The following is a 22426-nucleotide window of genomic DNA, read 5'->3' on the forward strand; positions in this document are numbered from 1 at the left end:
TTGAATGTGAAAATTGCACCATCCAGTGGCAAAATTATTGAACAGCAAACAAAACTAGCTCGAGGTGTGACAATAAACCCTACCAAGGTTAGATTCAGTGAGTTACCCTTTAAGTAACAAAACCTAATGTTGTTGTTTAGTTGCTAAGTCACATCTGACTTGCAACAGTGTGGACTGTAGCCTGCCAGGCTCCTCTGTCCATGGGATTTCCCAGGCAAGAATACTGGAATGAGTTGCCTTTTCTTTCTGCAGATCTTTCCAACTCAGGGATTAAACCTGGGTCTTCTGCTTGGTCTCCTGCTTGGCAGGTGAATTCTTTACCACTGCGACACCTGGGAAGCCCACCAAAACCTAATAAATATTAAAAAAAAAGAAATTATCTGCTTGCATTTTCTCAGAAAACATCACAATTTTCTCTAATAATGTGACGATATGTCCTTTACTTTTAAAAACAATTTTCATCTGCGTCTACATCTTTCTCTAGGTCCCGGAATCTCAGGCTTTGCTAAGAAATTACACGAAATCAATGTTTATCTGACCGCGTGCATGGAAAGAGCCAGGAAGGTGATCCCATCAGCCCAGCACCCAGAAACTCCTGTCTACCTGGGCGCCACGGCCGGCATGCGGTTGCTCAGGTATCGCAGCCTGTAGGGGCTGAGAGCTGCTGGGAGTTAGGCTTGGTTGCACTAGAGCCTCTCAACTATGAGCAAATGCCACACTTTTTAACACAATTCTAGATATGCTAAATGTCCACACCTAAGAAAGAAAATCTCAGTGAACGATAATATTCCCAAAGTCTTTGTATGTATAATAATGGGAGTTTACATATGTAAAAAAAAAAAAAGCCCTCTTGCTGATCTCCCCACAGGGAATTCAAGGGAGTGATGACAAAAGGAGACAAAGATTGAGCCTGTGTACTCTGAGGTTTAGGGTAACGGATTTAGCAGCCATTCCATATCTGGGAGTAGGAGACCCAGAGGAGATCACAGATGTCCCAAGACACGTATCGTCACAGCACATCATTACTGGTCACCGCTTAGTACCTATTAGGCATTATTTTTTCATTTGTTTGTTCACTCGTTCATTCACTGTGTAGTGACCGCCTCCTCTGTCCCAGGACATGGGAGTAGACGATTCCTCTCCCAGGATCCGAGTTTTGATACAGGATGACCAATTCTTTGCTAGAGGAGTGCTCAGAGCTGCTATGGGAGCATACCTGACCCTGCTAAGGATAGGAGGAGATAAAAAAGACTCAACAGAGGAGGAGGACATGAACCAAATCATTGAGGGCTTGTTGGAGGTTGGGAGAAGGGCATCACAGGCCAAGTAGATGTCATGTATTCCATAACCTATGTTTGTTGGACACCTATTATATGTCAGGCACAAGTCCCTCCTTTTCATGGATCTTGTGTTCTAATCACGGTTCGCAGGAGGGATATGTGAGAGACCAGGGCCTGTTCAGAGGACTATAGATAGTTCTGCACAAATGGAACACAGGGTGCATAGGGTAAATATCAATAGTGACAATAATAGTGGTAGAAACTTGTATTTGATGGGCCCTTCCTATGTTCTCAGCACTATGTTTTAATCTCTGTAACTCTACAAAGTAAGAGGTACCATTAGCTATTATTAACCAGATTAAGAAAGCTGTGGTGTACAGATGTTGAGGAACTCACCAAAGGTCACAAGTGGTCGAGCCAGGTTCTGAGTGGGACTCCGAGAAGGCAAGGTTCAAATCACAAAGTACCTCATGGGCCATGCCAAGGAGTTTGGAGTTTATCTGGGAAATAATGGGAAGCCATGAAAGGATGCTACACAACTGGTGACACGGGTTGTTGTTCAGTTACCCAGTCATGTCTGACTCTTTGCAACCCCATGGACTGTAGCACGCCAGGCCTCCCTGACCTTCACCATCTCCCGGAGCTTGCCCAAGTTCATTGGCATTGCATTGGTGATGCCATTCAGTCGTCTCGTCCTCTGACACCCTCTTCTCCTTCTGCCCTCAATCTTTCCCAGTATCAGGGACTTTTCCAATGAGTAGTCTGTTAGCATCAGATGACCAAAATACTGGAGCTTCAGCTTCAGTATCACTCCTTCCAGTGAATATTCAGAGTTTATCACTCTAAAGATTGACTGGTTTGATCTCCTTGCTGTCCAAGAGACTTTCAGGACTCTTCTCCAGCACCACAGTTCGAAGGCATCAATTCTTTGGTTTTTGTTTTCTTTATGGGCCAACTCTCATAACCGTATGTGACCCTGGGAAGACCATGGCCTTGACTGTACAAACCTTTGTCAGCAGAGTAATGTCTCTGTTTTTCAACACACGTCTAGGTTTGTCATAGCTTTCCTACCAAGAAGCAAACGTCTTCTGATTTCATGGCTGCAGTCACCATCCACAGTGATTTTGGAACCAAAGAAGAGGAAATCTGTCACTACTTCTGCCTTTTCCCCTTCTATTTGCCATGCAGTGTACCATGCACATTGGTAGAGAGGTGGATTGGAAGGGAGGAAAACTAGGGATAAGGAGCCCAGTTGGTAGGGTATGGAAGGCATTCAACTGAGAAATTATGGAGTCTAATGCCAGTTGGAAGGCAGCATTTTCTGACCCAGAGACTCTCAGTATTGTTTTACCTAGATCTTGGAAGGGCTTCCTAGGTAGTGCAGTGGTAAAAGAATCCACCTGCTAATGCAGGAGACACAAGAGACATGGATTTGACCCCAGGTTGGGAAGATCCCTTGGAGAAGGAAATGGTAACCCACTCCAGTATCCTTGCCTGAAAAATCCCCTGGACAGAGGAGTCTGGTGGACTACAGTCCATGGGGCCGCAAAGAGTCGGACACGGCTGAGCATGCAATCCTAGGTGAAAGCAACTGTAGTCCATCTTCATTATGACAACCCTGGAAGATTTCTTCTTTAGATCCCAAGATTTCAAACCCAAAAACCAAGGCACAATATGAGGAATTTTTTTTTTTTTTAACCAGCCTGGCACCAACTGAGCTTGGTTATCTGTCTCAGGATGTTTACCACCTGGAATTTACTGGGGCCCTAATTAAAAACCTCAAGGAGAGTCCTGAGGCTGTGTAAGCAGCTCAAAGCCTCCATCAATAGCTAATGTCGCACACCTCAGCTCTCGGTTTGGTGATCAAGCAATATCCAGCTACCACCATCACAGTGATTAAAATTACTCTGATAATTTCCTGGAGCCAGGCAACAACAATGAAAATGGTCTTTTAAGAGGACCAACCTACATAGGGATTGGAAGGATTTGGATTTGGAGAGAGGGGGCCAAAAGAGTAGTTATGCCTCACCCCAAGGGAGGGCTCCTCAGACAGCCATGTGTGGGGATCTCCATCCGTCTGTTTATTCCGGTGAGTTTGTGGTTCAGCTTCCTAGTAGCACAGGCTGGAAGCTCTGGCTGCAGTGGGTAGTTGTAGTTATTCAAACAAAACCAGTAACCTCAGCTGTTTGTGCAGGATGGAAAATCAACAGATGGCAGACAAGATCCTGGATGCGGTTGCAAACAGCATCAACAAGTACCCCTTTGACTTCCAAGGTGCCAGAATCATCAGTGGCCAGGAGGAAGGTGCCTATGGCTGGATTACTGTCAACTATTTGCTGGGCAAATTCACTCAGGTGATTATCTCACAGCACCCAGGGAGGTGGCTCCCTGGCGTCAACACCATTGACATATCTCAGGAAATACCTGGATCACTAAGCAGAATGACTGATGGATAAATGAGCAAATTAACTTCCCCTCATATGTGCAAGGGTCTTACAACTACTCTTACTATCAGAGAATAAGGGAGCCATATCTTCACCTTACAGAGATAAAGAAAAAATAAAAAATATAGAAATGTAGAAAAATCAGGCTTCCCGGGTGGCACTAGTGGTAAAGAACCTGCCTGCCAGTGCAGGAGACATAAGAGACATGGGTTCGATCCCAGGGTCTGAAAGATACCCTGGAGGAGGGCAAGGCAACCCACTCCAGTCTTCTTCTTCTGGAGAATCCCATGGACAAAGGAGCCTGGTGGGCTACAGTCCATATGGTTGCAAAGAGCCAGACAGGATTGAAGTGACTTTGTATGCACACATGCACACACAGAAAACTTAAAAATCTATCATTGAAAATAAAGATATCAATTATTTTCCCAGTGCTATATGTCTTGTGCTACATGCAAAGCATTTTTCATATACCATTTGATTTAATCTTCAGAATACTTATAGGAGATGTTCTTTCATCGAAAAGCCACAAATGGAGGCCTAGAAAGGTAACTATTCTGCCTAAGGTCACATTGCTAATGAGCAAATGAGTAGGGATTTGAATTTGAGTCTTTCTGGCCCCCGGTTGTAAACTGGCCCTGGATTGCTACAATCTGAGCTGAGTCTCTGAAGCCCCTCTTTTCTTGCTGTTGATTTGATGCAGACTCAGGAACCTCCGGAGAAAGCAATGGCACCCCACTCCAGTACTCTTGCCTGGAAAATCCCATGGACGGAGGAGCCTGGTAGGCTGCAGTCCATGGGGTCACCAAAAGTCGGACACAACTGAGCAACTTCACTTTCACTTTTCACTTTCATGCATTGGAGAAGGAAATGGCAACCCACTCCAGTGTTCTTGCCTGGAGAATCCCATGGACGGGGGAACCTGGTGGGCTTCCGTCTATGGGGTCGCACAGAGTCAGACATGACTGAAGCGACTTAGCAGCAGCAGCAGCAGGAACCTCTGGTAAGCTTGGTATTACCCTTATGCTCCTGCTTCTGTGCCTTAGGAAGTCCTTGAGTCCAAGAAATCATATGAAAAGGGAGATGTACAGAGGCTTCTACAGCTGGTGACTGTACTGTCTTTCAGAAATTGAGTTGGTTTAACCTGAAGCCAAGCAAAGATGATACTCAGGAAACCTATGGAGCTTTAGACCTTGGGGGAGCCTCTACACAAATCACTTTTGTGCCCCAAAATGAAATGACCGAGTCTCCAAACAACAACCTGTACTTTCGCCTCTATGGCAAGAACTACAGTGTGTACACACACAGCTTCCTGTGCTATGGGAAGGACCAAGCCCTCTTGCAGAAACTGGCCCTGGAACTTCAGGCAAGTATAACTGAATCCAGACTACCCCCCAATAACTGGGGCCTCCAGCCCCCACATCTTGCTGTTTTCTGTTTCTACTGCATAACTGGTCTGAAGTTGGTTGCTGTACTTTCCAAACTTTTTCAGGGAGGATATCTAAGAACATCTGGTCAATCCCTGTCAACTGTCCCATCGAGACATCACCTCGTATGTTTGTTTACTGCACTGTCTCCAAGAACATGACACAAATCCTTTCTTTGGAAATAATTTCTCATCCCTGTGGATGAATGAAAAGCCTAGAGTAATGTATGTGTGTGTGTGTGTGTGTGCATGCATGCAATTTTTAAGCTCTTCCCCACTTTTCAATCTCCACTTCCTACAAAATGCAGAAAACAAGGTTCTTTAAAAAAAAAAAAAGCTGGAGAGGAGGAGGAAAAAAGACTTTAAAGGAAAATACAGAGTTTATTGATCAATGGTACAAATCTTGTCCCAGACACTTTTTCCACTTTGAAGGCAAGAATAGTTAAACATACTCAAAATCATGCATGATTTTGAGAACACCCTGACAAATACAGAGCAACAACATCAAATTCAGCTGTTCCCTGTCTCTACTCAAGGGACAACCAGTTCTCTGCTTTCCTCCTAAGCTTTCTGCACTATCAATAAGATGACTGCCATGGGTGGAGGGGCTGCAGCCCTAAGGCTCCACTAAGCCTCTCGTCCACAGCAGCCCCCTTTCTTCTCTTGAACAGATTGAGCTGTGGGCTGAAAATCATTTTGATGCTCCTGTGTCAATACGATTTATGGCACTTCTAGTTCTTGGGATTTTTGCTTTTGGCTTAGAGGTGGGGGCGGGGAGATAGGCAGACCCCTAGAGAACTATCTCAGGCTCAGAATTTTGAGACCCTTGAGAGTGTTTCTTGTGGATCTGCTTCTGACCTAAGCACTCGGGGCTAATCCAAACAAGTGAAATCTCTGGGCCCAGCTTCAACTACCTCAGCTTCCTATGAGTAGCAAAAGTTCATTTACATCTGATACCACTTCTGCGGCCTGTTAAACAAATACGACTATTCCCAAGGGTCAAAAAGACAGAGCAGGGGCCTACTGATGCCAGTGCTGAGTGCCTGGATGGTGTTCAGTTGCTATACATTAATGAAGTCAGACTGGTGCTTTTGTCCAAAGCATTTGCATGTGATGCCTTTAAGTGATTTTTTTCCCCTTCAGGGTGCAAGTGGAATCGTCTATGAGCCCTGCTTTCACTCTGGATACTTCAGGAAAATGAAGATGAGTGTCTTCAACGAAGGTTTCTGTGCCAGGAGACATGTGTCGAATCCTTCATATTATCCATTATTTGACATTGAAGTCCGTGGCACTGGAAACTTCCAACAATGCCAACAAGGCATCATTCAACTCTTTAACTCAAGTTACTGCCCTTACTCCAGTTGCTCCTTCAATGGGGTTTTCTTGCCACCACTCCAAGGGCAGTTTGGGGTAAGTTTGTGAAATAATGATACTTGTTAGAATGACTTTGGTTGCAAATTATAGAATATGTGCCTCCAAAGGGTTTAAATAACAGGATTCTTTATCTTCTCACATGGTAATAAGCCTTGAGACAGATAATTCTGGGCTAGTTCTTTAGCTTAACAATGTCAGGACTTGGTATCAGCTTTTCAATTATTTTCTTGGCTTTATTGTGGTGCCAAGATGGCAGCTACTGCTTTGTGCAAAGCCAGTGCAGGAAAGAAAGAAGTTTATCTTGCATATATCTCTCTCCAACTCTGCAGAAGTGTCAACAGACATCTTTTTAGATACCATTAGCCAGAATTTGGTAAACCAACCTGTGATAAAGGCGAATGGGTTACCATGGTTGGTTTAGACAATCACTGTTCATCCCCTGGAACTGGGGAGTCGTCTTGAGCAAATTGCTTTTCTCTACCAGGTAAAATCAGGAATCTGTAAGCCAGATTGTAAGGAATCTGTAAGGCTGTTGGGTAGGCACCCATTAGAATCTGCCACAGGTGGCATCTCAGATGTCAGAAGCAGCAGCAGCAGTTAGATGTCTTAGGTAAGGATTTTCCTCTATAAATACACTTAGGAAGTAGAAACTCAGTAAGTCCCAAGGAAACAAGAAGATAGTGTCATATTCATTACATCTTGAAGAGTTGGGGGACCATTTCAATCCTGACTCCAAATTCCTTCTTTTCTTCATTATTCCAGAATAAGAAAAAAATTTAAGCAGAGGCTGAAGAGGTGCCCCTAGATCTATTCATTATTTCAAATGTCATATTTTGGTCCTGAAGACCAAGAATTATAGTACTCACAGTTTATAAGTATATTGTTTCATTAGCTACCATCAGCTCAGTCGCTCAGTCATGTCTGACTCTTTGTAACCCCATGGACTGCAGCACTCTAGGCTTCCCTGTCCATCACCAACTCCCGGAGCTTGCTCAAACTCATGTCCATCGAGTTGGTGATGCCATCCAACCGTCTCATCCTCTGTCGTCCCCTTCTCCTCCTACCTTCAATCTTTCCCAGCATCAGGGTCTTTTCAAATGAGTCAGCTCTTCCCATCAGGTGGCCAAAGTACTGGAGCTTCAGCTTTAGCATCAGTCCTTCCAGTGAACACCCAGGACTGATTTCCTTTAGGATGGACTAGTTGGATCCCCTTGCAGTCCAAGGGACTCCAAGAGTCTTCTTCAACACCACAGTTCAAAAACATCAATTCTTTGGCTCTCAGCTTTCTTTATAGTCCAACTCTCACATCCATACATGACTACTGGAAAAACCATAGCTTTGAATAAATGGACCTTTGTTGGCAAAGTAATGTCTCAGCTTTTCAATATTCTGTCTAAGTTGGTCAAAGCTTTTCTTCCAAGCTACCATCAACTGAGTTCTAATTATTGACTAATATATATATATTCTCTCAATCACTTAAGATTATGTTCAAAGAAACAATGGGCTTTTGTCTGCCTTCACACTCTCCCTTTTTCAGAAAGTAGATCAGCATGTGAGGAAGGGGGTTCAACTCCTCTCTCAGACCCCAACAGAAGAGCTTCTTTCAAGATCTCTTGGCCCAGTTCAATGTCGCAGAAAGAACTTCCTGGAGAAAGCACAGGCCCTATAGTAACCATACCTGGCTTAAAATCTTGTGTTACCATTTGCTAATGATATGGAGGTCTTCATTCCCTTGGTCTCTGGAAAACAGCAATGGGTAAAATCATGGATCCTGCTGACCTAAACCATTGCCTAGACCACAGTTTACCTGGCTCTCCAGTTTTCTGAGGGAAATACATGACTGCACAATGACTGGCAAGGTCATATTTGATCATTAGTTGGCTCCAAATCCAAATTCAGAACAAACTACACTGCCACCTGGATGCTCCATAGCTGAAATAGCACTGGCTGCCTGTTTTGGGTTTTTTTGAGCCAAGTTCCTTGCCTTGGCTCTAGCTGCTGGAAGAGAAGTGAGGGTGCCTCAGAAGGGAACAAGGTTGCCAGAGATGCTGGGGACAGCCAAGGGCCTTTTCCATTCCACTCACTCCTGGGAACTACATCTGAAGGAAAAGGGGTATATTATTTTGTGTTTGCTTTTTAACTTTTTTGAAACCTTTCCTTCCTGAAAAACATGGCCCAATTTTTGCTTTCAAGCTTGACAAACCCTTCTGACTTAGCAGGGTTGGGGGTGGAAAGATGGGAGTGAGGGTGGAATTTCTTGCCTTTGAATGTAATTCCCCCAATCAAGGTAGGACAGGGCTGGAAAAGCATGGAGGAGCCTTGAGCTTCTCCTGGTAGCTTTTCTGTTTGGTCCCTTAGTTCCTCAGAGAAAGACTTGTACACTGAAAACCACAAAACACTGATGAAAGAAAGTAAGGAAGACACAATGGAAAGACAGCCTCTGTTCATGAAAGACTTAACATGGTTAAAGTACCCATACTGCTAAAAGTGATCCACACATTCAGTGCAATCCCCATTAAAATCCCAGTGGTGTTTTTTACTGAAATAGAAAAATATATATAAAATTCATTTGCAGTACAAAAGACCATACAAAGCCAGAACAATCCTGAGAAAGTAAAACAAACCTGGAGGTATCACACTTGTGGATTTTTAAATATATTACATTTAATTTAATTAAAGGTGCTGTAATAAAAATAGCATGGTGCTGGCATAAAGACAAACATATAGACCAATGGAACAGAATAGAGTCCTTAAAAAAAAAACCCACATATATATGATTAACTGATCTTTGACAAGGGTGCCAAGAGTACACAATGGGGAAAGAATAGTCTCTTCAGTAAATGGTTTCACGGAAGCCGTGTATATCCATATGCAAAAGAATGAAGTTGGACCTGTATATTACAGCATTCACAAAAATCAACTCAAAATGGACTGAAGACTTTAACACAAGACCTGAAACTGTAAAATTCCAAGAAGAAAATATAGGTGAAAAGCTTCATGACATTGGTCTTAGCAATGAGTTCTAGATATGACACCAAAAGCCCAGGCACCAAAAGCAAAAATAGATAACTGAGACTACATCAAACCAGAAAGTGTATGCACAGCAGAGGAAACAATCAGCAGAGTAAAAAAGCAACCTACAAAATGGTAGAAAATATTTGCAAACTGTATATCAGATAAGAGGTAGATTTCCAAAATATATAAGGAATTCCAACAACCCAACAGCAAGAAGAATACTAACTCGATTAAAAATGGACTACAGACTTGAATAGACATTTCTCCAAGGACAACATACAAATGGCTAGTTGGTATATACAAGGGTGCAGAACATCACTAACAATCTGGGTAATGCAAATCAAAATCACAATGAGGTATCACCTCATAACTGATAGAATGGATATTATCAAAGAAAAAGCAAAAGACAAGTGTAGTGAGGATGTGAAGAAAATGGACCCCTTTGTATATTGTGGATGTGGCCACTATGTAAAGGAGTATGGAGGTTCCTCAAAAAATCAAAAATATATCTATATCTCCTTGTGACCCCATTGACTGCAGCACACCAGGCCTCTCTGACCCTCACCATCTCCTGGAGCTTGCCCAAGTTCATTTTCATTGCATCAGTGATGCTGTCCATCCATCTCATTCTCTGATACCCTTTTCTCCTTCTGCCCTCAATCTTTCCCAGCATCAGGGACTTTTCCAATGAGTGGTCTGTTCATATCCGATGACCAAAATACTGGAGTTTCAGCATCAATTCTTCTAGTAAATATTCAGGGTTTACTTCCCTAAAGATTGACTGGTTTGATCTCCTTGCTGTCCAAGGGACTTTCAGGAGTCTTCTCCAGCACCACAGTTCAAAGCATCGATTCTTTGGCGTTCTGCCTTCTTTATGGTCCAACTCTCACAACCACACGTGACCACTGGGAAGACCATAGCCTTGACTATACGGATCTTTGTCAGCAAAGTAATGTCTCTGCTTTTCAATACACTGTCTAGGTTTGTCATCGCTTTCCTGCCAAGAAGCTATCATTTTCTGATTTCATGGCATTTGAAGACATTAGCTATGTGAAATTAGCCAGTCACAAAAAGAAACATAATGCAGATTCCACTTACATGAGATATCTAAAATAATCAAACTTACAGACTCAATCAGAGAGTAGAATGGTGGCTGCCAGGGGCTTGATGGAGGCGAGAGATGGGGCGTTGCTAATCAATAGGCATAAAGTTTCGGCAATGCAAGATGATTAACGTCTAGAAATCTACTGTACAGCTTTGCCCTTAGAGTTAACAGTACTTCACTGTATACATTAACATTTGTTGAGAGGGTAGATCTCATGTTAAATTTATTTATAATAAAAATATAAAGTTTACAATAAAAATTTAAGTCTTTCCTTCCTTCCTGCCCCACAATCAGCTCACTGGGGGAAAACACTCTTGATAGTTTTCATTAATAGAGGAGAACCTTTTCAGGCATCCACTTTGCATATTATGCTTCCCCAGTGGCTCAGCAGTAAAGAATTCACCTGCAGTGCAGGAGACTTGGGTTCGATCCCTGGGTCAGGAAGATCCCTGGGGTAAGAAATGGCAATCCACTCCAGTATTCTTGCCTGGAAAATTCCAAGGACAGAGAAGCCTGGTGGGCTATAGTCCATGGGGTTGCAGAGAGTGGGACACAACTGAGCATACACGCTCCTCAGAAAATGCATATTATAGCTATCCAGTCTCTGGACTTATCCAGTCCCTCAACAGAGATTTGCCAAGTGTCTCTTACATTCTTGCCAGTGCTCTAGGAATTAGGAGAGGGTAGTTTTCTGCCATTTACACATTTATAGAACTCTTCCATGTGCCAAGTGCCATGTGAGTGCTGCAGATTCATCTAAGAGCCAAGGCAGATGTGGTCCTGACATCATGGAGCTGGTGTTCTAGAGGGCAGGCAGACAAGAGACCAGAGATACAGACAAAGCAAGTCAAACTGTGGCAACTGCTGGGGAGAAAAAAAGTACTCTAAGAGGGGTTAATAGAGCATCCTAGTCTAGGTGGGTGATTAGAAGATCCCTCTAAAGAGGAGCCACAGAAGTGAACTCCAATAGAGGGAAGAGCAATTATAACTGAGGGGGAAGAAAAGTTTGGCATGCTTGAAGGCCTGGGTGGCTGAGATGTGGTGGGTGGGTAGGCAGTGGTATGAGATGGTATTGGTCTAGAAGGTGGGGTTAGAACATGTGTGGCTTTGAGACATCTGGTAGAATTTGGTCTCTGAAGGCTGTAAGCGGAAGAGTGATATGATTGAATTTGTTTTTAAAAGATTCCTATGACTGCCAGTTCAGGATGGGTTGGGATAGGACTAGAAAGGTAACATAGGAGACCAACAAGAAGTCATTGCAGTGTCCACACAGGAGATGATGATGGCTTGGGTTAAGATGATAGAAATAAGACTACACCATGATCTTGTTCTGTAACTGGCATACAATATTTAAAGTGTTGGAAAAGGATGTGGAGGCTGCCTTTTAGAGTGTCTATGGAGCTCATCTTCCACTGAGGAATGAGCGCACCGCTCACAAGCTAAATGTACAGAGGTGTTGATAGCAACATTGCTTATAGGAAAAAATACCGGAATCAAAGGAATGCTCACCAGCAGGGAGTTGTTGAATGAACTGTGATACATTTATTATGGACTCTCATGTAACCATTAGAGTGTTCCCATTAGCCATTAGAGTGATTTTATTTATATATAAATATTCTTTTTCAAATTCTTTTCTACTATAGGTTCCTATAAGCTATTGAATGGAGTTCCCTGTGTTCTGCAGTAGGTCCTTCTTGTTTATGTTTTATACATAGTAGTGTGTATATATTAATAACAAATTCCTAATTTATCCCTCCCCGTCTCCCCACTTTCCCTCTTTGGTAACCATAAGCTTGTCTTCTATGTCTTTTGAGTCTGTTTCTATTTTGTAAGTAAGTTCTTTTGTTTGATTTTTTTTTAGATTTCATATATAAATGATATCATTTGATATTTTTCTTTCTCTTTCTGACTTCATGTAGTATGATAATCTCTAGGTCCATCCATGTTGCTCCACATGGAATTATTTCATTCTTTTTAGGCTGAGTATGATTCCATTGTGTGTATACACCACATCTTCTTTATCCATTCATCTGTTGATGGACATTTAGAGTGCTTCCATGTCTTGGCTATTGTAAACAGTGCTGTTTTGAAATCTGGGGTGCATGTATCTTTTCAAATTAGAATTTTCTCTGAATATATGCTCAAGAGTGGGACTGCTGGATCTTATGGTAACACCATTTTTAGTTTTTTTAAGGAACCTCTCTACTGTTCTCCATAGTGACTACACCAATTTACATTCCCACCAACAGTATAGGAGGGTTCCCTTTTCTTTATACCCTCTCCAGCATGTATTATTTGTAGACTTTTTAGTGATGGCCATTTTGACTGGTGTGAGGTGATACCTCATTGCAATTTTGATTTGCATTTCTCTAATAATTAGCAATACTGGGCATATTTTCATGTACCTGTTGTCCATCTGTATGTTTTCTTTGGAGAAATGTCTATTTAGGTCTTCTGACCATGTTTTGATTTTTTTTATATATATATTAAGACTTACATTTGTATATTTTGTACATTAATCCCTTGTTGGTCACATCATTTGCAAATATTTTCCCCAGTCTGCAGGTTGTCTTTTTGTTTTGTTTATAATTTCCTTTGTTGTACAAATGCTTTTAAGTTTTAAGGTCCCATTTGGTTATTTTGGGTTTTATTTTCATTACTCCTTTTAACTCACTCTTTAACTTTTTATATAGTTTTTATATATGATGATGATGATTTTTTTAAACTTTTAAGTTGTGCCTAGCTCATGACAGACCTACAAAAAGTATCTGTTAAATAAACATTGGCTATTTAAAGAAAGTACTTGTACATTATAAAAATAGGCCCAAATTTTCATAAATAAAAAGAAAAAACACCTTATAATTTTGCTAGAGATCACTCCCATTACCTCTGTATAGAATTTTCCAGGCTTTATTTATTAAAAATTCATACATAATAGCTTTTTAAAGATGGGATTTTTCTGACCTCTTCCTCTCTCTTTTATCTTCTCTTTTCCCTATCTTTCTTTCTCCCTGATTCTCTTTCTTTCTCCCTGATTTTAGAGAAAATTAGCTACTGAAGAGCTCAGAAATGCCTGTCAGCGGCAAAGTGACACCTTCCAGAAAGGAAGCAGTTCCTGGGTCTCAGAGATTTCTAGGCACTTTCCCTAGGGGTTTGGCCTTCTGGAGAGTGAATCAATGCCCCTCTGTGTTGGACACTGCACCAAACTCAGCACTTTTCTCTTGTAGGCATTTTCAGCTTTTTACTATGTGATGGAGTTTTTAAACCTTACATCACAGGAACAAATACCTACGAAAAAGTTGACTGAGAAGTTGGAAGAGTTCTGTGCTCAGAGTTGGAAAGAGGTAAGCAACTGGAAACAGCAGCTGTTATCATTGTTACCATTGCCCTGTGCCCTTGATGGAAGGGAGGACGTGAGTCTGCTCTTCAGGTTGTGCTAATGTGACCAAGATCCAACACACATGTTAGAGAGGCCCAAACGGTACACTCAGTTAGGAATAAACTCACTGGCATTCCATGATAACTGGCCATACAATGGATTAAACAAAAAAATGTTTTAATGATTTTCACTTAATTTGAAGTGTGGCAATAGGCAGTTGCTGGCATCGGTTCAACAGCTTGACCATCTTCAATCATTCTTCGGTTGTTGTCAGGCCGCTTTCCTCATGGAAGCAAGGTGTAACTTCAGTGATCACACCCAGATACATCAGTTCCTTTTTACAGGAAAGCAAAAGCTGGCCCAGAAGCTCCTTAGTAGTCTTTTCTCTTACATCTCATTGGCCAGGGCTGGCTGAGAAAGCAGGATGCAGGATTTTACGACTGGCTTAGAGCCCTAGATCCACGATGAGCTACTTCCTGGAGCTGAGCACATTAGTCTTCCACGACTTCCCTTAACCCCTGAGGAAGACAGGCAGTTCACAGAATCTGCCACAGACACCACTGTGGTCAGACCATTTTTCCATCAGACAGGTTCAATATATATCCTGGTTATGATAGAAGCACAAGTTTTTTTCTGGTCTGAGGCACTGAGTTATTCAAGATGCAGTGCTACCTGATGAAAATTTCCAGGGACGCAAGAGAAAGATATGGAGTTAACTCTGCTCTAAAAAAACAGATCACCTAGGAGTGGCTAAATACAGCAGCTGTTTTAAGTCGACACTTGCAAAATGCATGGTGCTTTCATTCTGAAGATATGTGATTAATTGAAAATGAGTGCTGTTCTCTTGGGCACTGACAACCGAGGAAGGAAGATTGTACAAGAGCCAGGATATTTGAAGGTTATGCAAGAGCCTGGACATTTGGAATTTTCTCTTAAGTATTTTGTCTGAGTTGGGACATGAAGGAGGGTATTCAGGGCTTTCAGAAAGAGCAGCTAAGATATGCCTCAGCCTTTACAAGAGGGGAGGCTTTTTGCAGCTGCTGGTGATTTGTGGAGAAAGACGAGCATCTTGGATTCTTGAGCAAAATGCTTCCTGAACTGGGTTCCAGAGCAGTGTTTGTCGCACGTTAACTGTGTCAACTCACTGGAAAAGACCCTGATGCTAGGAAAGACTGAGGGCAGGAGGAGAAGGGGAGAAAGAGGATGAGATGCTTGGATGGCATCACTGACTCAATGGACATAAGTCTGAGCAAACTATGGGAGATAGTGGAGAATAGAGGAGCCTGGCATGCTGCAGTCCATGGGGTTGCAGAGTCAGACATGACTTAGTGACTAAACAACAAAGGGGCAGGAAACTGAGACGGTATGGATAGAGTCAGGACTCCAACCCTAGTTCTTTTGATTCTACACGTTGCAATGTCTTAACAAAGATCAAATTTTCCCCACACTTAAAGATCTATAAAATGAAAATACAGATACTATATTTATTGAATAAATGTGTGTATAAGTGGACAAGCTCATTAAACAAAAATTAATGATTTCTTTCGTGTAAGATTTTTTCACAGTTTTGAATATGTATGAAAAATGTGATTGTGAAACACAAGTTTCACAAGGGATAAACAAATACAGTAAAATTCAGTGTTATTGAACCTATTAGACCGCAGAAACTAGGTTTTGTTTTGTTTTGTTTCCTCCTGGAGCACTTATTAACGTGTCATAGAACCCCGTGGAGGAAAAGATTCCTTAACAGACCCTAAAGTATGAACCCAGGCACCCATCAAAGGCATGCAGCACCACTCCCAAAGCCCTCTGCAGAGGCCAACCTTCAGGCCCATGTGAGCTGGGGCTTTCTAGTCCCTTGATCAGCTCAATAGCGAACATGACGGCTATGGAGAAGGGCCTGTTGTACAAGTATGGTGTTTTCTTCACTTTGCTTCCAGGTGCATATGAATTTTGGCGACGTGAAGGAGGCATACCTGAGTGAATACTGCTTTTCTGGCACCTACATCCTGGCTCTCCTCCTGAACGGCTACCATTTTACAGATGAGTCCTGGAAAAATATTCACTTCATGAACAAGGTTTGTTGGGTTAAGGGGGAAGTTGGGTGGTAGTGACTGAGACAGCGTTGAGTTTGAAAGAGGTAGAGTCAACCTGATTTAAATTTTGGACTGATATCCTGTTCTGCCACCTCACCTCTAACCCAAGCTGGCATTTCATGTCTGGCTCTCCTGGTATGTTGACCAGCCAGTTGTGGGCATCCTATCTAAGGAGCTCTACTTGCATCCTCAGCCTCACCTTTCTGCTCATATAACAGTGACTAACCCCTTATAAGACAAAATATGAGATATTAAAGTAATATAACAGCATTTCAACAGCCACAGTGATTCTGTGTGCTGACTTCAACATCCAACCCAAGGGCCCCTTCATGAATCCAGAAAGGATGATCATAGTTTCTCATAAGGGGTGAAGGCCTTGTTGGTTGAAGCTTTAAGAATGACCAATCTGAAAGCTCACTGTGAGGAATGAGAGGAGTGCATGGGGGCCTTTGCTTAAAAAATCAGGCTTAGCATAAGCCTTAAAGAAGCAACCTCATGGCTGTGCATTACCACAGTATCACCTGCAGGCATTCAGGCCTGGAGCAACATTTACATTGGCAGTGAGACACATGAGCACACTCGTGCCTGATGAAAAATATTAAGGACAGTGTTTCTCTACCTTTTAAACTCATACTAATTAATGGCAAAAACAATTTACCCCTTTATTAAATATGGTGACTTCAAGCAAAACAAAGCATTAAGGCAGAGGACTGTGGTGGCCTTGAAAATACCAGTTTCATCACACTCTTGTCAATATTGACTTTGCTAATTTGAATCTTTTCCTTGTTTTAACATCCAAGTTTTCCTTCTGTTCCATCATAGTTTGTCTGTTTGAGAGAGATGTCTATGTCAGACTTATAATCTCTGAGGAACAAACTATGATCTCTTATTTCTAAACCCTAGGTGATAACTCCAGTAACTCTGGAGGCTTCTTTGACACAGGCAGTCAGATAAAGTTCCAGTTTCCCATAAAAGGAAGTGGGCATTTTACAAATTATTAATTCCCAGTACTGGTAAAGGCTTAGGGGAGAGAAGCATTTCACATGGTATTGGCTGGAATGTAAACTGGCATAACTTTTGGGAAGACTGTTTTGGCAATATGTGCTAGAAGCCTTAAAATATGTACATCACTTTGTCTAACTACTCCATTTCTAGGATTTATAAATAATTGAATAAAGTGAATAAAAATGACCATATAAGGCAGTTCATACCAGTGATGATGCTGCAGAAATCCCTTAAAGAGATGTGGGATAATATTTACAAAGAATTGTTAAGTGAATTCTACATGCAATTTAATTCCACTTTTTTCTGTGAAAAATATGCACAGAGAGATTGGTAGGATATGACACAAAATGATAATAACAACAACTCTGAGTGATGAAGCAGAGGTGGTTTTATCTTCAAAAAGAAGATATCTGTACTTCGCAATTTTCCTACCATGACCACATACAACTCATGTAATAGCAACATTTCCACAATTCTTTATTATTCACAGACTACCTATATTTCAATACGTTTTGAGGTGATTTGAAAATATCCCTGGGAAGAGAGCAGGGTTGGAGAATGTTTTTTCATTTGAGAATGATCCTTTCTCATGCATATGCAATGTCTTTGAACATCCATCGAGTAAGACTGACTTGATTGGGATTATTCCCCAGTTTTTCCCTAGTTGAATCATAACAGAAATCCTGGTTTTGTATGGATGAAATTCCTAGGCCTGACATGGATGCAGAAGGACAGGGACAGTCATTAGTCTCTCATCTTTTGCCTGCTTCCTGTCAGCCTCCAGCCCCCTTCCGCACCCCAACCACCCACATTCACACGAACAGCAAAAGAGGAATGCAAACTTCCAAAGGCCTAATTTGAATTAAGTTCTTCTTGGCAGGAGAACTGAGCCATCATTCACCAAATTCCTCTCTGAATTTGGGGAATACAGTAGTGAGGCCCCACACTCTCCTTCTAATCACTTGCTCCTGTTTCCTCACAGCCATATTCCCAATTCAAAATATAGAAGTAATCCCTTTAGAGAACTGAACGTGGTGCTGTCACTTTCTGGTGGTTCAGTGTTATGGGTAGCGTTGAATGAAAGCTCATTTAATCCTCAAACCAGAAACAACACTTTCCCCACTGTTTGCAGATTCGGAGCACCAGCGTTGGGTGGACTTTGGGCTACATGCTGAACCTGACCAACAAGATTCCAGCTGAAGAGCCAATGTCCGCACCCCTCTCCCACTCCACCTATGTCTTCCTCATGGTCCTCTTCTCCCTGATCCTGGTTGCAGTGATCATCGTAGGCATACTTGTCTTTCACAAGCCTTCGTATTTCAGGAAAGACATGATATAGCAGGAGTAGCTGAAATCTTCTGGTTGGAGTGAGAAAACTTGCCCAGGAAGCACTTTTCTCCACTGTGGTGCACAAGGTGACCACTTCTTGCTCACCAAGGCCAGTCTTGACCAGCATGAGGCTTCCTTGGTTTTTGCTAAAGCCTCTCCGTGGGAGGTATTCACCACCCTCTGCTTCAAAGACTTCCTGGCAGACACTGTCTTTTTTGTGAGTCTTTCCAAACTTCCCCCCTTTCTCTTTTGTACTCTTTGTTTGTGTGGGTCTTAAAGACCTGCCTCCTTTCATGATCATTGCTTTATAAAAGAACAATATTGACTTAGTCCAAAAGATCTGAGAATCTTGAGTCCTGTGCTGGGAACCTGCCCTGGCTAAAAGAAGAATCTTGGGAACTAATTCAGTTGTGATCTTGCAGACCTGTTTCCCATTTATTAAGAAAGCCATACAATGCTTTTGGAGAAGACAGACACACACCCAAGCCCAGCCTGCTCTTTCCATGGGAAAATTTTCTAGACTAAGCAAAAGTGTTCTAGGGCAAAAGAATCTTGCAAAGGAATTTCTGTGCTCAGGCAGTAAATACAATAGTTAATCCAAGCCAAAAGAGGGTTTTTGCCTAAGTCACATATTCCCGGGTGATGCCAAAAATGCTACAGAGTGGGACACCCATACCAGAGATTATTTTAAAAGCTGCTGTACATATATATAGGCATTCAGATATCAGGGCATATTATTTAGTAGGTGTACACATGTCAGGAAGAAAAATACAGTTACAACATAAGGTTGGAAAAATGCGTCCTCCAAAACATCTCCTGGGGTTGGTTTTTATTGTGGTAAAAGGCATAGAACCTAAAATTCACCATTAAAAGATAAACAGTTTAGTGGCATTTAGTACATTCACAATGCTGTGCAACTGTCACTACTATCCAACTCCAGAATATTTTCATCACCAAGAAATTGGCTGGGTATAAGACCATCCTGAGGTAGACATGAACCATCAACCTTTCCATTTTACTAAACATGCTAACCAGTTGCACCACAAAGATGCTCACTGAGATGCTCACTAAAGCCATGCTGTATCTTACTGTCCCTGGATCTAATTTAGTGAGATAACTTCATGAGTGAGAGTGGCATGCCTTTTTGGTGTCATGGTATTTACACAACAAAATGTGCCAGGAACCACATCTACAAGTGTTACTGCTGGTTCTAGGTACTTTTGCTTTAAGCATCTTTGCCATAGACATCTTTGCCACAAGCACTTGTGGACACATTTTCACTGCAGTAATTGGCTCAAAAGCAATTTTGCCATAAAAGATAAAATAATGGAAAATAAAAGAGGGGCAATTAAAGGACACAATGAAATAATAACAAAATTCAAGACATTGTGAAATATAAAATGAGTACATTTGTAATGTGTGTAGATTCATGGCAATACTGTACAAATAGCTTATTTTTATTTTGCAGGTTATACCTAAGTACTTGTCTTCCAAGTCTTTCATTCATAGCATTTTATACGGGGTTTTTTTTTTTTTTTTTTGGCTCATTGGTTTGTCTCCTCATTCTGCATCATCCTTTTTCTTGTTCACTAAAATTTCTTCCTTCGTAAAGAACAGTATAAGTTTCCAAGTACTTAGAGGTATCTTTGTAACTGAGCTTTGTGCTGTGTTGTGAAAGCTTCTACACAGTTGTTGTTTGTTCTTGACATATTGTCACATGTCCATTGACAGACATTCCAAAGTCATGTGGGAAATGTGGGTTTCCCTCTCCACCTTCTAGGACTATGGCCTCTTTCTCCTCCAAAGTAGTGTTTCAAAATAAGAAACCAACTCTTGGGACAAATCAGTGTCATATGCCAGCTCAATAAAGCCATCGATAATATTGCCAACTAGAAGAAATGCTAACACATTTCAACCAGCTGAAACCAAACTGTCAAACCAAAAACTCTCACCTCGGTTATTTTATCTTTCATGAAGAATGTGCCTTATAGGCAATGAGTTATTTGATGAAAATGTTTGCCGCAAAAACGCTTGTGGCAGAGATGTCAATGGTAAAGATACTTATAATGAAGGTGCCTAGAGCCCATTTCAACATGTAATTAATATATTAATGAGATTTCTTATTTTTTTAATATTAAGTTTTTGAAATATGTTGTGTATATTACACTTAGAGCACATCCTAATCAGGACTACATTTTAAGAGCGCAATAGCTATGTGTCACTAGTGGCTACCATATTAAACAGCACATATCAAAAAGTACATTCAAAGCTGAAAAAATACAGGTAATAATACTTTGTCTTTCTCTGGGGGCAGGGGAAACTTTCTTTAAACAGCTATAGATGCTATAACATCCTTGCTATTATTTATTATATATGAAGTTTAACACTATCCTTAACAGCTTTTAACATCCCAGCTCAGGATTTCACATTATTCCTCAGGTTTTGTTGCATTTTTTTGTGACAATAGAGATGCCTGTCATTCAGAACAAGATGCTTGATGATTAACCCTAAACTTTAGGAAATTTAATCTGGATTTAAAGATATTACAAGATAATTTGGATACTTATATTCTATAGTCAAAGTGTAAATTTGAATATTAAAATAAAGATTAGTCTCTTAAGAGCTCACAAAGTTTACCATATAATACTAAAGTTACTATTAAAATACATTCTCATGTATTGTCAGTTTGAAAGACGAGTTGAAGTTCACCAAAATGGTTTTATCTCTGTCTTTGTCAGAGTCTGATAATTGCTATCTTGTTTGAACATAACAAGTTGCTCACAATTAGCCTGCACTGGCCAGGCATTTCAGTTTGTACTAGTTTTGTTTTGTTTTTAAATTTCTTATGACCTCAAAATTTCAGTGGCTTACCACAATAAACATTGATTTTCATGTTCATGGGTCTCAAGTCCGCTAGTATCTCTATTTCAGGCAGTAGGTCAAGTGCAGGTCTGCTCCATGTATCTCCACTCTCCTTGTCTGGTGGCTTCCTGAGCCGTGTTCTGAGTAGAAGGGACACAAAAGGGACAGAAAATGCAGGATACTTCTTCAGGTCTTGGCCCGGACATGGCCCTGTCACTTCCATTCACATTCTACTGACCAAAATAAGTCATACAACCAAGTCCAACTTTACCAAATGAAGAAACACTGGGAAGAATGGTGGAGTCAAAGTGGCAAAGGACATGAATGACTAATTGTAACAAAAAATTCATGAAACATTGGGCACAATGATTCAATCTACCACAGTTTCTCATTAACTAAAACATAAAGTATGTTTTCCATAAACTGAAATCTACTTATCTTGCCAAGGAATATTCTTTAAAAAATGTCATTTCTTCCAAGACATCATCAATTCCATCTTCTTTCCACAGCCTTAACCAGGATGCTCTGGCACCTCCCACATTAGTTTCACATTCTAAAATGACAGATTAACTAAGAGACCATCTATTTATTTCCCTTATATGTTTAAGATAGTATATAGTTAACTATCTAAGTTTTTATTTGCACAAGAATCTAATACAACTGAACATAATTGGTTTAATCACAGGTACAATAGTTATTTTAATTAATTGGGAAAAGAATGTCTCCATAAGCCTTCTTCTTCCAAAGTGGCATTTAAGTCTACATGTTTTAAAAGTGTTGTTATGCCTTTTGTATTTCTCTATTTTAAGTAAATTAATTTCTAAATTTATATTGATGATATAATGATGGAATCACCCTCATCAGCACCTGAGTTGACTGTTTATTTATATATCCTTTTTGCACAATGAATATCAGAGAACATGGATTAGTCAATGAAAAGTGAGATAGTCTCCTCAGAAACAACATCATTTCTTATAGCAAGGTTCTAAGAAGAAAGGGGAGGAAAGTCCTGTGGGCTAGATAGGGAACAGTGTGTATTTAGGATGACTTATACTGAGCTCTACCTTTCTTCATAAACCTGCTCCTCCTCCTGCATTTTATCATGATTAACACC

At 41.1% G+C, this 22426-nt stretch overlaps 1 protein-coding gene across 3 annotated transcripts in view; it reads left to right on the top strand.

The window, feature by feature from the left end:
* ENTPD1 (ectonucleoside triphosphate diphosphohydrolase 1) overlaps nucleotides 1-21348 on the top strand; it is a 97603-nt gene extending 76255 nt beyond the window's left edge. For all 3 annotated transcript variants that reach the window (XM_043926285.1, XM_043926287.1, XM_043926286.1), the window contains 7 exons: nucleotides 485-635; nucleotides 3475-3634; nucleotides 4848-5087; nucleotides 6291-6557; nucleotides 13869-13985; nucleotides 15961-16098; nucleotides 18254-21348. In XM_043926285.1, coding sequence (XP_043782220.1) covers nucleotides 485-635; nucleotides 3475-3634; nucleotides 4848-5087; nucleotides 6291-6557; nucleotides 13869-13985; nucleotides 15961-16098; nucleotides 18254-18460 — 1280 coding nt within the window. In that variant the 3' untranslated portion in view covers nucleotides 18461-21348. The remainder of the gene's footprint in view (nucleotides 1-484; nucleotides 636-3474; nucleotides 3635-4847; nucleotides 5088-6290; nucleotides 6558-13868; nucleotides 13986-15960; nucleotides 16099-18253) is intronic.
* The last annotated feature ends 1078 nt before the right edge of the window (nucleotides 21349-22426 follow it).

This window comes from Cervus elaphus, chromosome 15 (assembly GCF_910594005.1).
Source record: "Cervus elaphus chromosome 15, mCerEla1.1, whole genome shotgun sequence".
Lineage (NCBI taxonomy): Eukaryota > Metazoa > Chordata > Mammalia > Artiodactyla > Cervidae > Cervus > Cervus elaphus.